The sequence below is a fragment of the Prorops nasuta genome, unplaced genomic scaffold (assembly GCF_024137725.1).
Source record: "Prorops nasuta isolate Cenicafe-Biocafe unplaced genomic scaffold, Cenicafe_Pnas_1.2 PNAS00030, whole genome shotgun sequence".
Taxonomy (NCBI): Eukaryota; Metazoa; Arthropoda; class Insecta; order Hymenoptera; family Bethylidae; genus Prorops; species Prorops nasuta.
In genome coordinates, this window is record NW_027116827.1 from 1990658 (window position 1) to 2007017 (window position 16360).

Consider the following 16360-nt stretch of genomic DNA (forward strand, 5'->3'; position numbering starts at 1 on the left):
TTCTACTAGTTTTATTTGTTTCGCGTTAATCTATCCTTTTCGATTTTTTTTCTCTTTTATTTATCCTCGAAAATGCAATTGGAAATTTGTCAGCAATTTTTGGTGTAGCGGTATCGGAAGCCGACGCGTTGGAAAAAGATTTCCATTCGATTAGGAGACTGTTAACAAAACATGTTAGGGAAACACTCGTCATCGTCATATTTGGAGTACCTTTTTAACGACGTTTTTTTCTTGTTTTAACATATAAATAAAGAGAACACAGATTGGTACAAACGCGAAAACAATCGTCACTTGTAACACAATTATAGATAGAAGAGAATCCCTCCAGTTAGAGTATCTTACTTGAAAATGGACGGAAAAATAGTTTTGTCTTTCTACCTTTCCACGAAATTTCCAATTTGTCGATTGTTTCGATGATTGCGCACAAATTAACAATTTTTTTCGAGAATAACGTTCAGTCATTTTTCTCCTACATTTCTGATCTATTTTTTTTTGACTTAAAATATTCTTTAATTTTGTTACTTGCGAATAGCAGACATAGCTTTAAACTCTTTATTCGTAAAACACACCTATACGAAAACAACAGACAAAAAAAATATCGCTACTTAAGCATACTTAAAAAATCCATAAGACACGTAACACGGTCAACTGTCCTGTATCTCGTGGGGTTGAAATATTAATATTCTCTCTTTCTTGCCCCGTAAAACGAGAAAGGAATAAACGTAACTACTTTTTTTACCTAGCACTAACAAGAGCGATCGAACATTTCAATTGTCTTGGATATCCCCAAAGTCTGCAAAATTAATGAAACTGTGACACCTAAGTTGAAAAACGGCACCATTTAAATAACAAATTAAAGCTATAAATATTCACAATTAATCAAGTTACATACATATTGCAGTATAGTTATATATAATATTCGTTCACACACGCTACAATGGCATATTATGACATAGATGCAGTTATTAATTATAATATTTACATGTATTGCTTTCGTCGCTTGAGTTTTGTTTTCCTCTTTTTTTATACGCGCAAGGATTACCACTTACCTTAGATATTATTTATTGTCATTTTCGTCACGTTCGTTCAATACAAATTGCACTTACGGTCATATAGTTTACGCGTTTCCGAAGCAGGGGATCATACATCGTATCTAATTTTGCCTCGTTATGAACTCTACGTTTTTCTATATCGTGCGAATTAAATTAAAAATATTTACAAATAAGCAACAATCAGATTGTATAATCAGTATGTAATATTTGCAATTGCTTCTAAATCAATTTGGTGATTCCTCTCGCGACAAGGAAAAAGAACTTAAAACCCCGTACTTGTAGTTTGTTTTGAAATGCAGCATTTTTCACTCATAAGTAGGCGTAATACCACACGCCACGTACACAACACAACACACACACAAAAACACACTTAATGAAAAAATGATAATGAATTAACGGTATTCTAAATGTAACATGTATATGATGGCTGTACAAATGTAACATTTTTTTCCATTATGTATGATGATAATGATAATGAAAAAAGGGAAGATTTGATGCAAAAAGGAAGTATAATTGAACAAAAAAAAACACGTGTGCGCGTCGATCGGTATATAGTTGACCAAGAAAAATGATCAACAGCGGTATCGATCAACTGATTCACCCGCGAGTGAATTACCAATAAACTACTATTACTTTTAATTATTATAAAATACCATTTCTGTAATAACATTATGATATAAAACCATACATTGAATGGCAATAGTTTGTGGTTTTCCTGTATCATCAAATCCTACCCATCTTTATATTAATCCTTTGTAAATCCTTTCCAATAATAAAAATAAAAGTTATACCATACATCACTGTAAATATCATTAAATTGTATATACTATATTCGTGCTTCTTTTCGGGAATAAAGGTAAGCCTGCAGATAGCAAAACATATACATATATTAAAAGTTACATCAGCAGACTATTCACAGATCTGCATCATTAAATAATGAATTTATTATCACTATCATTCATTGATTGAACATTAATTTACAATTTAGGGCTTAATGTAAATCTCAGAATACCAAGTATTCGTTTAATTTGACAAATATAATGCTTACTGCCTATTCAATATTAACTTATACCTAATTTCACAATTTGTTTCGTAACATTTTACGTTACAAACTGAAAGAATCTTATTATTCGGTCTAATTGTAAAATGATGCTCGCCAATGTGGCGTAATTCATATACATATATATAAAAAAAGGAAAACAAAAATTCACATTAAGTTTGTCACTTATTCGCTTTCTTCTTTTGATCTTTCTCTTTCAGAACGTCTGGATTTCTTCTTACGTCGGGAAGGACTTCGTGATCTGGACTTGTGCCTTCGTGAACGAGACCTGGACCTATGCCTGTGCCTTTATAATAATAAAAAGTATTAAAGAATTTATCAAAATAGTATTATATTATTTCACTCTGAATCCTCTAAAACTGGTAAACTGCTACACACACACAGTGAAAAGTAAATTACCTATCCTTATGGCGATATTGAGATCGTGATCGTTCACGCTCTCTGTCTTCGTCCCGTGTCATGGAATCTCGTTCTCTATCACGATCCCTTGCTACAGAATCCTTATCCCTTTCTCGATCCCTTTCCTTTTCTTTCTCTCTACCTACAGAGTCCACCTCTCTTTCCCGCTCTCTATCCCTATCTCTATCCCTTTCACGATCTCTACCGTCTCGTTGTTCACGAGGAGGCATTAATGGAGGAATGGTGGGCGGTATCATGGTAGGTATTATCTTTGGACCAACATCTTTATCCTCGTCCCCTTCCGTCACCGGAATAGCTAAGGTTGTCGGCTGCCAAGTCTAAGATTAGTTTTTCAATAAGTATAAAAACCAATATATCATTTTAAATAATCATTTTGAGATTATAGCTAAATACACACCGGATCGTTACCCCATTGACAGTCTTGCGTAGGCTCATAGCTTTGGTAATATGGATCTGCCTCTGGCATATAGAAAGGTGCTGGTTCTCCGGGGTATCCTGGTGGAGGCATATCAAAGGGTGGGGGTATTCCTGCTACAGGGGGAGGTACACTCATATCAGGAAATCCTGGTTTTCTTGAATATTCCCTTCTATCAGCAGTCATAACCTGTATCACATTTCCTTTAGGAGGAGATTTATCTAAATTTCTTCTAGAAGCAAGACCAGAGCTTCCAATAACATCAATAGTTCCTGCCATTTTCCTTCCTGGTGGGGGCCCAGCTCTTTTTGGACCCATAATACCAGAATATTTACTGTTATCATTTGTTATAGCTACTTGTGGTACTCTTATTCCAGCAGAATTACCAGTACCTCCACCAGCATTTAAAATAAGACCAACTCCAGACTCGCTTCTCATTCTTTTTTGACGTTCACAATAAGCTCTCCAAGTTTCTTCGTTAAAGCCATAATTAAAATAATCAGTAATGTCTGCACCTGGTTGCCTCCATGGTTTGTCCTCCAATTGGTCTAAATTAAATTCATGGGCTTGCATGCCATTGATCACACCGATAGTTTCAAACTCATCTATACTAAATTTGCCAGGTTGTTTATTTAATTTATCTGGTACTCCAGAAGCATTGGTCAAAAGGCCACCCCTTTTAATATTCAAACTGCCATATGCTGGGGTTGATTTAATATCACCAATGACTACATGGACATCATCATCTGAATCAGAGTCCGTAGGGGCTTCTCCATCTTCTTGACTGGACATATCCCTCGCACCATTTTTAGTTATTTCATTATTACCATCCTCTTGAGCATTGCTATTAGACATATAATTTTCTCCCATTGAATTTATATCTTCTTGTGCCTGTTGTCATGTAAAGTCAAAGGAAATAATCATTGAATAAATTCTTAAGTTATATTTAAATTAATAATAAACTTCCAAATACAAATATAGGTTAGGCAACGCTTACCGCAGAGTGTTCTGCTGGAATGTTTCCCTTTCTTTCATTTTCTTGATTATTTTCTTGTACTTTATCTGATACCACATTTTCTCGTCGACTTTCCGGCTCGACATTTTCATGTGAAAATTCTTTGCCATCCGTTGAATCACCGTATAACCACTGATCCTCGTTCTCATCCGCCATTTTCGCTTCTTTTGAGAATGGTATTTTATTTAGCTCCTCGATCCTCGTGGCCCCCCACCACGGTGCACAAAACATATACTATATTCAAGTAACCAGCCAATTCCAGAGGACCGATCAGTGATCACCGATCATCGAATTCGAACCCCCTGGATCCCCCCCACCCTCCCTCTTTTCAACACCAGATTACCCTTCTCAAATTTCTACACAAGATCAACAAAATTATTAAAATTGTACAGTCTTTTATCATAAGAATAATTTTAACTGTTAAAATATTTTATTTAATTTTTACCTCCGCTACATTAGCCTATTACAAGAAAAGGAGTCGCTCATGGAAACATTTAAAAAATTATAGGAATCAACAGATTTATTTTGTTTGAGTGACGGATTAAGACAACATAAAGAGTATCAAGAGTTAACGGGAATCCGTATACCGACATTACAGGGCGAAAACTATTTCGCTTGCAGCGCCGTTATTTGTTGACGGATTGTAAAGTTATTTCAGGTTTTTGGAAATGCCAGAAGCTTATCTATTAAGTTACGTTAGGAAAATTAACAAAAAATGAAAAAAAATTTTTGTTTAAATAAATATATTAACATTATTGAGAAACAACAATTCAATCGCAAAATCCCCCAACGTAGTTTACTAGATAATGTTCATACGTTTCCAAAAAGTCCACAAAAATGCAAATCTGTCAAGATATGACGATGCTGCATGCGAAATAAATAATGGAAGAATTTCGTGTTAGCGACTTCCCGAACACGAAATTTTTCCATTATTTATTTCGCATGCAGCATCGTCATATCTTGACAGATTTGCATTTTTGTGGACTTTTTGGAAACGTATGAACATTATCTAGTAAACTACGTTGGGGGATTTTGCGATTGAATTGTTGTTTCTCAATAATGTTAATATATTTATTTAAACAAAATTTTTTTTTTCTTTTTTTGTTAATTTTCCTAACGTAACTTAGTAGATAAGCTTTTGGCATTTCCAAAAACCTGTAATAACTTTACAATCCGTCAACAAATAACGACGCTGCATGCGAAATAGTTTTCGCTCTGTAATGTCGGTATACGGATTCCCGTTGAGACTGGTTAAGACCAATAAGTGCAGTAAACTAAGCTATATGTATAAGTCGTAAGACCACCACAATATCTTCTGGCGCCGCATCTCAGTTTTTCATTGAATTAATAAAATAAAGATCCATTTTCTAAAAAGGTAAAACAACTTCAATAGGTAAGATCATCATTTTTTGCAATAAACTTTATTATTAACATCAAATGCATTTCTATAAAACACACGTATACACATGCGTATCACGTGATAAAATCTTAATTACTTGATATATACGTTATGTTAAATATATATATATATATATATATATATATATATATAGTGTCCGTCAGTTAAAACGTCGATAAAGTATAGTTACAAGATCTGTATATCCAAAAGTATAGATGTTAAAATTTTGCATAGGACCTGCTCTATGTTAAATTTTAATATCTCTTTTAGTTTTGCAGATACACATGTTCTTACCTTTATGTTTTAGGACGTTTCAACTGCCAGACCCTGTATAAACAATACAACATTTATCACAATTTTTCTTCAAATCATCGACTAGATGAGTGATCTGCTGCATGCTGAATTATAGCTTTCTGTAACAGGTAAGCATAAATTGTTTTAGTACAAATTTATGATTAAGTGTTATTTCTAGTTACCTTTACTACTGGTAAAGCATTTGTTAGCTGTAGACCTAAGCTACGAGCCAAAACAATCGGGGCTGCGGTTCCCTTATACAATCGGTGAAGTGCATCGATGGCCAACATTGTGGGAACATTATGTCTTTGCCTCAAAGTCTCGTACCGTTTTAGATAATTTATATCACCAAGAACAGCTCCATTTGAAACAGCTTCCGCAAGAATCTGGATCAAAATTGTGACGTCGCCGAAACCCAAGTTTACTCCTTGGCCAGCCAAAGGGTGAACTCTATGTGCTGCATCCCTTAAAAAATACAATAACAGCTATCTAACGATAAATGTTTTACTCTTAAATAAAAGGTCTTTAAAAAGATGTGCAACATTCATATAAATAGCATTTTATCGCGCTACATGTTCCACTTTGCAAATTTTAGCCTACCCAATTAAAACTACGCCTGGTTTAACATAATTAACAGCATGTCCGAATCCTAAAGGAAAGGCAGCTCTTGATTTTTCAACAATCTGAGTCACGGAAGGAGGCATTTCTCTGACATCTTTCTGGTGACAAGAGAGCTTTTCCAGCATTTGTTCTAGTGCCCACATTCCAGTCTGAACGATGCCATCTTTTGGATACATTTTCCACAAAGCTTCATTAATATTGTCCACGAATTCCTCTTCTGTTATCTTTAAGAGTTTTTTAGCTTCGTTCGTAGTGACAGACCATACCAGCGAGCTTAATGAATCTGTCAGCTAATAAGAATAAAAATTAATATAAATAAATATTTTTTATAAAGAAATAATTAGTAAATCATTCTAAGATTGAAAATATTTTTTACCGGAAGTAAAGCTATCGGTCCTGTTGGAAGAAATCTTTGCCAAGCTATAACATTGTCCGTTGGCTAAAATAATTTTATTCGATTCGCTAAATTTATTTTAAGTACTGAAAAAATGGTTATTTGAATACAATGAAATATTCTTACCTCAGACAGTTTGAGAGTTGCAACAATTCCCATTTGATCGTAATCCCATTTAATGTATTGGACACCCATTGCTTCACGCACCCGTGAATTACCTCCATCTGCTCCCACCTATAATTTTTAACATAAATCAAAATAATGAGCTTGAACTTAATAAAATTTAGGTGTAATGAACTTGCATAAAAATATCGCGAGAAATATCAATTAAAAACTAATTTCTTATTCATTATCAATAGGTACAAATTAATTAAATTTGTTAAAAAAAAAAAGAAACAGCCTTAAATATATACAACGAAAAAGAAAAACCAAAGAATCCGTGAAAAAACGACGTTTAAATGCTGCAGAGGGAGCTAAATATATGCACAGTGTGTTTATTAAACATTGGGGTATACCCGTGGATATTCTCGTCGGTTGCTGTGAAGTAGAGATATTCACTAAGTGCTCAGAATAAGAGAAGGATGTAAAAGAAGTACGTCGGTAAATTTAATCTGATAAAGAATCACGGTCTGGTGAGTTTTGCATTCCGCGTACAAAAATATATATTTTACTTATATAACTTTGCCGCTTGTGCTACAAAATTACACTTTTTTCAATGGAATACCACTTGTCCAAGGTAATCAGAGCTCCGTATTTAAATTATTTTATAACTGATAAAACTTTTCAGAATATTTTAGTAATTAAATATAATTATAATAATGAAGATGTGAAATATTTTTAAAATGTTAACAAAAATTATTGTCTTTTTCACACAACCTTTAACTAGCACGTGATTTAAAACATGATTAATATTCTTTAATAATTTTTAATTTTAAAAATTTATTAGAAATAATTGTTGTATCTTCTACTTTTAAACTGAATATATTCAGGAAATTATGCAAATTTAAATAATATTGAAATTTGTATCATTATTACACATACATAGTATGTATTTATTATCTTTTACTCATAACGATTACTTAGAATCTGGTACAAGGAAGTATCCTTGTTTTGTGCATTTTCCTTGTTTCAAATTCTTCAAATTGAAGTATGCTCAATTATTAGAAAAATATTCATTTTACTTTTCCTAAATGTTCGGTTAAAAGAATTTTTAGCACTGTTTTCAGATTTGTAGACTTTTCACTTACACAAAGCGAGAATGACAAAAGTGTTATCGACTTCAATGAAATGTGGGGCTGGTTTACCGCAACTAAAATGTGTCGCACAAATAACACGTACTATGTTAACACAAATATTTGAAAAACAAATTCTCAGCCGTTTGATTTATATGATTTTAAAGAGACGTGTTAATTTAACAAATTATTATATATACGAAAAGATTTTAGTTATTTTTGTATTTTCATGCAAAAAAAAGGACGGAATTACTGAATAAAAAATGCAATGTTTTAGGACTCGCACGAACATATTAGCATGGCAGACTTAGAAAGAGGAAGTATCTCTTCGGAGCAGAGTACCCAGTCTACTATGTATCCAGAATATAAACATATGGTCAATCATTCGCTTTGGAGGGAAGAAGAAATCAATCAGAGTTTTTACAATTTACCTGCTGGGGAAACTGCGCTATCTACACTTATCAATCTCACTGGAAATGCATTAGAGAAGACATTAGAAAACATCTCTCGCCTAATGAAGGATAATATAAGTTTTGACAATTACAAAATACCAAAAACGCAATTTACGAATGGGTAAAACAATATTTTTCATTAACTGCAAATTTTATCAGTCCAATGACAATTTTTAGTAATATATTTTCAGTTTATAATAATTAAATGTGTTATTACAGAAATGTGAGAAAAACTTCTGTCGCTGAAAATGACAGTACAATTGCAATAAGAACAGCCGAATTTTTAATAAAATGGCCAAACACTTGTTTACTTATTTCTTGCTGGCTTGGAAAATTTGAAATTGTCAAAGTTCTTCTAAGCAGAGGTGCTTGTACATCATGCAGAGACGATGCTGGAAGGTAATATTAATTTTGTAAATCTGTGTCCTAGATATTTTCTATATATTTCCCTTCTGTAGGCTAACATAAAAAATATAAGATTTAGAAAGAAGTAAAATAATTTTTCTAGAACACCGTTACATTTAGCAGCAGCAGCTGGTGCACTAAAAATTATTGAAGAACTATTAAAATATGGTGCTAATGTGTGTGAATGGGACTATAATCGAAAATATACTCCATTACATTGTGCAGCTGCTACCGGAGATGTCGCCTGTGTTAAATATTTAATAAAGTCAGGAGCTGACGTTAATGCAGGATTATCGAATAGAAGTCCTCTGCATTATGCAGTTTTGAGCAATTCTGAAAAGTGTGTGGAAATTTTATTACAATCAGGGGCTTGTCCTAACAACCCACAAGTGAGCTCTATTCAATTTTACGTTATTTATTAGTATAGAAAATAATTAAGGATTCCTTATGAAATATATGAAATCTCCAAATTATAGGTATATACAGAAACCCCTTTACATGTAGCTGCTTCATTAGGATCAGCCTCTTGCATGAGGCTTCTGTTGAACCATGGAGCAGACGTAAAAGTTCAAGTGGGCAATGCTAGACTAACTCCTTTGCATTTGGCAGCAGATGAGGGAAGCGCTGAATGCACAAAATTATTACTTAATGCCGGTGCACTAAAAGAAGCTAGAAATTCAAGAGGACAAACAGCAATGCATTTGGCTGCTTTGTCTCAATCTGCTGAAACATTGGATGTTTTAATTAAAAGTGGTGCAGAAATTAACTTACAAGATGATAATGGTAGGACTCCTTTGCATGCAGCAGTTGCAAAAGCTTCGAGAGGAAATGAACTAGTCAAAATGTTAATTAATGTATGTAAATATATACACAGTTAATAATAAAGTTACTATTTTTGTTTCATATAATAAATTAAAATCACACTTTTGTTCAAGGCTGGAGCAGATATTAATAAAGCGGATAAATTTGGCTACATGCCATTGCATATAGCAGCGTTAAATGAAAGCTCTCCTACTGTAATAATGCTACTTTCCAAAGGAGCGAATGTTACAGCAAAAACAAAAGGTGGTGTTTCAGCTCTTAGTTTTTTAATACGAAGAACACCAGATGTCCTTCCACTTTTTGTCACATATTTTGATCAGGCAATCTCTTTACATGATCATGAATTAGGAGATATAGATTGTGAAATAAGATTAGACTTTCACCCTTTGGTGCCATATGGTAGTCAAGAAACAGACCTAATCCTCTGTCTTATTGAAGTAGGTCAGAAGCATATTCTGAGACATCCTTTATGTGAAAGTTTTTTATATTTAAAATGGCTGAGAATAAGAAAGTTTTTTTTAATGAGTTTAGCATTTCACTCAATCTTTGTAGCATTCTTTACTGGATACATTATAGTTACATACATATGGTATTTTGCTCAGTTATCTAAAGCCCTTTTCTGGCTTACTTTAACATTTACAACAACATTTGCATGCAAAGAATTATTTCAGATGACGCATAGTATAAGCTCCTATGTCAAAAGTTGGGAGAATTGGTTGCAATGGTGTGTAATATTGATTACAAGTTCAGCTATGATAACAATCAATCAAACTTGGCAACATCATATAGCAGCTTTAGGAATTTTATTATCATGGGTGGAACTAATGATGGTTGTTGGCAGATTTCCAACATTTGGCTTATATATACAAATGTTTACGCAAGTATCAATTAATTTTTTCAAATTTCTTGGTGCTTATGTTTGTCTTATAATAGGTTTTTCTTTGGGATTTACTGTTCTGCATAAAAACTATAAGTCTTTCAGTAACCCTTTGATAGGATTTTTAAAAACTGTTGTAATGTTGTCTGGCGAACTTGAATTTGAAGATGTATTTTTTGATGAAGAATCGCCAATTCTTTATTCTGGTACAGCACATTTAATGCTTTTAAGTTTTGTAATTCTTATTACAATTATTTTGACTAATTTAATGGTAGGATTGGCTGTCTCCGATATACAAAAGCTTCAGAGATCTGCCGGCTTGGACAGATTAGTGCGACGAGCACAATTAGTTTCATATCTAGAAAATATGTTATTTTCTAAGTTATTAGATTATGCTCCAAAAAAAATAATAAGGGCATTTCGAACCGGTGCTTTACTGCTACGTCCCCCGCATCATTGCGCAATTCATATTAGACCTAATGATCCTAGAGAAAATCGTTTGCCTCGTGAATTGATTAAAAGTGTATACCATTTAGTTAGTGAAAAAAAACGTAAATGCAGAAACACATCAAAATCAATATCTCAAGAGAGTGATTTTGAAGTGGATATTACTAAATTTTGGAGATTATATAGTATATCCCCTGTTAATGATAATCAACAGCAATTGGGTGAACTGGCTAGTGAATTAAAAAGATACTCTCAAAATATTCGAAAATGTTTGGATGATTTAATTTCAAAAATTGAAGAGGCTCATGGTGCTATAGATGGTTAATTTCATTGATAATCTTAAAAATTATAACAAAAAATTGTTAGTTTTTGTAACTATACTAATTATAAAATTTTTGTGAACTATTTTATTGTAAACATATAAAATTAAAATATTATAAATACTATAGTGAAAAGACCTGTAAAAATATGTGCAAAACTTCATACTGAAATACGTTTATAATATTTGTACTATTTTTAAAGATTTTATTCATTAAATACTTACTAATAATCCTGTTTCATACTTCTTTCCATCCTTCAATATGACTTCAGTATTTCTTTCTTCATTTAAAGGAAATATAATTTTCTTAACTTTTGCATTATATGTTATATCTACAGAAGGCTTCTGCATCAATTCTGTTTTGATAGAATGTATCAATAAATCATTCTCAACAATATATGCTAACTCTTCTTGTAATAGATCCTCATTAAAAGTTATTGCTGCATCAGAACAAGCATCCAAAACCTACTAATTGTACATAGATATGAAGAAGTATATCTATAGTGAATTATAAGTTAAAAATTCAAATAAAGTGTTTTGATGATACCTGCATTTTATGAACAGGGCAATATCGCGAAGCTTCTATATGCTGCCATGCACCAATACTTGACAATAAAATACGTGTTTGCTGATTAAGAGCAACAACACGATTGGAATAATTGTGTGGAAGCGTATATTTATTGTCTGAACTACCTTCTAACAAAAGTATATTTGTTGATTCTAGTCTTCTGTTATTAGCTATAAAAAAAATAGCAAATATTTATCTTTACTTCAATTGTTTTTTTCTTAATTTTTAGGTATAAAAAATACAATATTATAACACTATAAAATCACAGTTTTAACTTTCTAACCTGCTGCACATGCTAAAGCAGATCCCACCATACCACCTCCAACGATGATCATATCATAATATTTGTTATTTTCAATGGAAACAGTATTAATTTTCCTGTTCATCGTACATTTAATACAATGTAATATTCCGGATGCAGATATTACAGATCTACAGGATGAAATCGCGCTTATTACACCTGTCATTTTCTTCTCGTGTATAAATAAACAGCGCAATTAAAATTTTGTAGGAATAAGTCATCCACTTATTTAATGTCTAAACTGGAAAAATCACACGAAATGATGATTTAAATTAAAGTATATACAAAGATAATTAATAGACGTAACGTTAGAAATTGGCAAAAATTTTTTTGTGAAACTATATATCAACCTACCCTACTTTCACTGCCAGCCAGCTGCAAGTGCTGCAACACTGATGAAGTACTGAATATATATGAGTGTATAATATGTGAATCCCGATTGATAATAGGGACTGATGAGGATTGGGTTTCCTCGAATTATCATTACCATCTCACTGATCACTGATTTACCTCCCCACCCGCTGATGGTAGGGTAGACACTAGACGGAGGGAATTCGGTACTCCCTCAGTCCTCATTTTGAGTTTTGAGTTTTAACCAACTTTGACTACCAATGTATGTACATACGTATGTATCTGTTATACATATAGGAATTGATAGGAATAGAGCAGAATAGATAGAGCCCATGGGGTCCGATATAGGGACCGTGCACATCACAACACAATGATAGAGAAGTGTCAATGTGTAACTACATACGTATAAATAAATTACACTCAAAAACTGCGAAAATTGACCGATAGTTTGCCCTGATAGTATACACCAATATACATTCTTATCTCACTGTCATTGCTAGTGTGTACGGTCTCTATACTGCTATTTTGTGCTATAGTTAGCGCTCGATACTTCCGCCAGCCATTCCCCAGGAGCAGAATCGATGAAGGCCAGTGTACATACCTGCAAAAGTGAAAAATAATACATTTTTGGATAATAAAAATATAAAGCTCGTCATATACAAGGTGTAATACCACTGAATGATCACCAAAAACGACATTTCCAAAACTATAAACTCAACTTTTTGCTTAACATCTATTGAAAAAGCTAATATCTTTTATTGTTACGAAGAACTGGGTTTTTACGTCTACATTAATCCTATGTCTGGTACTTCTTCAGCAATAGTATTCATGCTAGCATAAAAGTAAATTAAATTATTGTTTACTATTTATACAGTATTGTACATGTATACAACAGTTTATCAGTTTCTATTGTGTATTAAAGTACAATAATAATTATGACAGGTAATCTTTAAAATCTACTAGAGCTGCGTTCCATAATTAATTGCTACTACTGTAAGTCTATAATAAATGTAACACATCTTATTGGGATCTGACATAGTTGAAGCGCTCCAAGTGGTTAAAAATGAAAGCAGAGGAAGCCCAGGTTTTACATTAATTCTTATGGATATTTTTCAATAAATTGCAATTTATTATTGAAAACCTTAAAACTTTTGAATATGGGAGAAAAGTTTGTACAGATATTTTCCATCGAAATCATTATAACCCTCCTGTAATTTCAATAGACATTTAGACACTTAGGGCCGGTTGTTCCACCTATTGGCAAACGTCTGGATAAATTTATCCGTTTGGTAAAGCTTGAAATTGAATAGAATTTACTATAGTTTATAAATTTTACCAAGCAGATAAATTTTACCAATAGGTGGAAAAACCGGCCCTTAGGCTTTCATGCGCCATATTCGTTTTTTTATTTATCTATATATATAGACTCCGCCACGTGTCAGATCCCAATAGAGTTTCAACACTGCAATAAATAACGTGATTCCACTTTGAAATTTGAGGTTATTTTTGTATCTTAAAGGGTATACTGTGTGTCCCGCACAGTCCCGCACGTGTGATCATCTGTCGCTAGCGACGAGTGACAAGTGAAATCGTACCTTATTACTTAATTGACATGGGAAAGAAGACAAAAGGAAAAACCTATTTAGGTAAAGCTTTAATAAGGGACAAGTTTGGTCCAACTCAAAAAAAAAGAAGCAATGATTCTATGGTAAGGCTATTTGTATTGTTCAATGTTATTGTGTTTGTTATTTGACTAATAGTTTTCTGATTATTTTTAGCTACATTCAGCAGAAATCAATGATGGCTATGACTGGAACCGTCTCAATTTACAATCAGTGACAGAAGAAGATTCCTTTCAGGAGTTTCTTTCAACAGCTGAGCTTGCAGGAACTGAATTTCATGCTGAGAAATTGAATATAAAATTTATTAATCCTAACAGTGGCATAGGGCTGTTATCAAGAGAAGAGAAAGAGAAAGTATTGAAAAGTCACGAGGAAAATAAATTACTTTTAAAAATACCAAGGAAGCCACAATGGAATGAATCAACTACAGCTTATGAATTAAAAACAAAAGAAAATGAAGAATTTCTAGAATGGAGGCGGCAGCTTTCAGTACTACAGAAATCTCAAGGGTTAATTCTTACTCCATATGAAAAAAATTTGGAGTTTTGGCGACAACTATGGAGAGTCGTAGAAAGGAGTGATGTTGTAGTTCAAATAACTGATGCAAGAAATCCATTATTATTTCGCTGTGAAGACTTAGAGCATTACGTTAAAGAAATAGATAGTAAAAAAATAAATATGATTTTAATTAATAAAGCTGACTTTTTAACAGAGGAACAACGAAGAGCTTGGTCTAATTATTTTAGTCAACTTAATGTAAGGGTAGCATTTTTCTCAGCATTACAAGGTTTACAGAAGGAAAAAATTAATGAAGATGCAATGGTAGAGGAAATTGAAAGTAGTTCTGACCAAGATGAAATAAATGAAGAAGACAGTGAAGATAGTAAAGAAGCTTTTTATGATTCTTATTATACATCTGAAAGTGAGTATGAAAGTGCTAATGAAACTTTAGATATATGTAATGATAAAAAAACTACAAAGCAAATAGAACCTATAGACAAAAATGAAAATGAGAATGAAACATTACTTTTTGAAAAAGTAAAGTACTCTGTAAATGAAATTCATAGGCCAGGTATAGAAAAAGTATTGACTGAAAAAATTGTTAATTCTCCAGAAATTTTAACAAGAGAAAAATTAATTAGACTATTCAAAACTATTTATAATGGTAAAACATATTTGAAAAATACAACTACAATTGGTTTAGTTGGTTATCCAAATGTAGGAAAAAGCTCAACGATAAATACTTTACTTATGGACAAGAAAGTATCAGTTTCCGCAACTCCTGGCAAAACAAAACATTTTCAAACTCTATATCTAGACAATGATTTACTTTTATGTGATTGTCCTGGTTTAGTAATGCCTAGTTTTGTTTGTACAAAAGCTGATATGATATTAAATGGAATTTTACCAATAGATCAAATGAGAGATCACATACCATCTATTACACTATTAGGTACTATAATACCAAGGCATATCATAGAAGATCAATATGGATTAATCCTACCTCTACCATTAGATGGAGAGGATCCTGATCGGCCGCCTACCGCGGAAGAAGTTTTAAATGCTTATGGATGTAAATATATATTTTAGAAATTATAAAAAACTACATTTAACTAGTTTTGTCTCCAACATATTAATTTTAAAATTTTTACCTTTCTGTTTTAGACAATAGAGGTTTTATGACACAAAACGGTCAACCAGATAATCCAAGATCTGCCCGTTACATTCTTAAGGATTTTGTAAACGGTAAACTATTATATTGCGTTGCTCCACCATCCATACCTCAAAATACGTATCATACATTTGCTCCCAGAAAAAAAAACATATCCTTAAATAAACATATACCAGTGAGAGCAATGAGAGCAAATAAAGGAAGTAAAATTACAATGGCTGATATAGATGAAAAATTTTTTCAACAAAAAATTTCTAGTATTCATGTAAAAGAAGCAGCTTGGAGAAAATACAAAGAAGTATCTCTTCAATCTTCTACGTAAGCAATGTTGATACTGTTTTCTTTTATTAAATTTGGTTGAATTAAAAATTTATCCAATTAAAAACATGACAATTTTCAGATCAGCTACAGGATCTACGCAAAGCCTACTTTATGTGGAGAAACCATGGAAGGCTATGAATAAACACTGTAATAAAAAGAAACGAGAAAAGTCAAGGAGATTGTATGCACATTTGGATCAGCATTAAATTAAAAAGCAATTTAGACCAATCCTTTTTGATATAAGGCAGTAAATATAATTCCCTGAAACATTAAGATTCATGTGTTTTTCTTTTGCTCATTA

At 32.5% G+C, this 16360-nt stretch overlaps 4 protein-coding genes across 5 annotated transcripts; 1 reads left to right on the forward strand and 3 right to left on the reverse strand.

Moving 5' to 3' along the window:
• Window positions 1–1991: 1991 nt before the first annotated feature.
• Fip1 (Factor interacting with poly(A) polymerase 1) lies at window positions 1992–4154 on the reverse strand. The gene is made up of 4 exons (XM_066742653.1): window positions 3945–4154; window positions 2930–3838; window positions 2512–2849; window positions 1992–2398 (listed from the first exon to the last, which is right to left on the reverse strand). The coding sequence occupies exons 1-4, from the start codon at window positions 4116–4118 to the stop codon at window positions 2278–2280; spliced, it is 1542 nt and encodes a 513-aa protein (XP_066598750.1). The 5' UTR covers window positions 4119–4154; the 3' UTR covers window positions 1992–2277.
• Window positions 4155–5729: 1575 nt separating this feature from the next.
• Window positions 5730–7315, reverse strand: LOC136782814 (ubiquinone biosynthesis monooxygenase COQ6, mitochondrial-like). Its single transcript, XM_066742500.1, has 7 exons — window positions 7297–7315; window positions 7100–7227; window positions 6797–6904; window positions 6653–6715; window positions 6256–6566; window positions 5838–6120; window positions 5730–5774 (listed from the first exon to the last, which is right to left on the reverse strand). The coding sequence occupies exons 1-7, from the start codon at window positions 7313–7315 to the stop codon at window positions 5730–5732; spliced, it is 957 nt and encodes a 318-aa protein (XP_066598597.1).
• LOC136782815 (uncharacterized) lies at window positions 6934–16296 on the forward strand. The gene is made up of 18 exons (XM_066742502.1): window positions 6934–7406; window positions 8180–8475; window positions 8574–8753; window positions 8863–9148; window positions 9236–9613; window positions 9695–11225; window positions 11518–11678; window positions 11789–11847; window positions 11949–12001; window positions 12160–12270; window positions 12372–12493; window positions 12543–12620; window positions 12981–13037; window positions 13668–13733; window positions 14015–14152; window positions 14223–15639; window positions 15732–16056; window positions 16139–16296. Exons 1-18 carry the CDS (start codon window positions 7386–7388, stop codon window positions 16263–16265), a joined length of 5406 nt encoding a protein of 1801 aa, XP_066598599.1. The 5' UTR covers window positions 6934–7385; the 3' UTR covers window positions 16266–16296.
• Window positions 11538–12962, reverse strand: LOC136782907 (ubiquinone biosynthesis monooxygenase COQ6, mitochondrial-like). Of its 2 annotated transcripts, none has more exons than XM_066742670.1 (4): window positions 12448–12962; window positions 12076–12334; window positions 11776–11962; window positions 11538–11689 (listed from the first exon to the last, which is right to left on the reverse strand). In XM_066742670.1, the coding sequence occupies exons 2-4, from the start codon at window positions 12257–12259 to the stop codon at window positions 11659–11661; spliced, it is 402 nt and encodes a 133-aa protein (XP_066598767.1). In that variant the 5' UTR covers window positions 12260–12334; window positions 12448–12962; the 3' UTR covers window positions 11538–11658. The 2 variants fall into 2 exon arrangements, with proteins under 2 accessions (XP_066598767.1, XP_066598768.1); XM_066742671.1 differs by having other exon boundaries at window positions 11554–11692; window positions 11772–11962; window positions 12448–12953.
• Window positions 16297–16360: the final 64 nt, after the last annotated feature.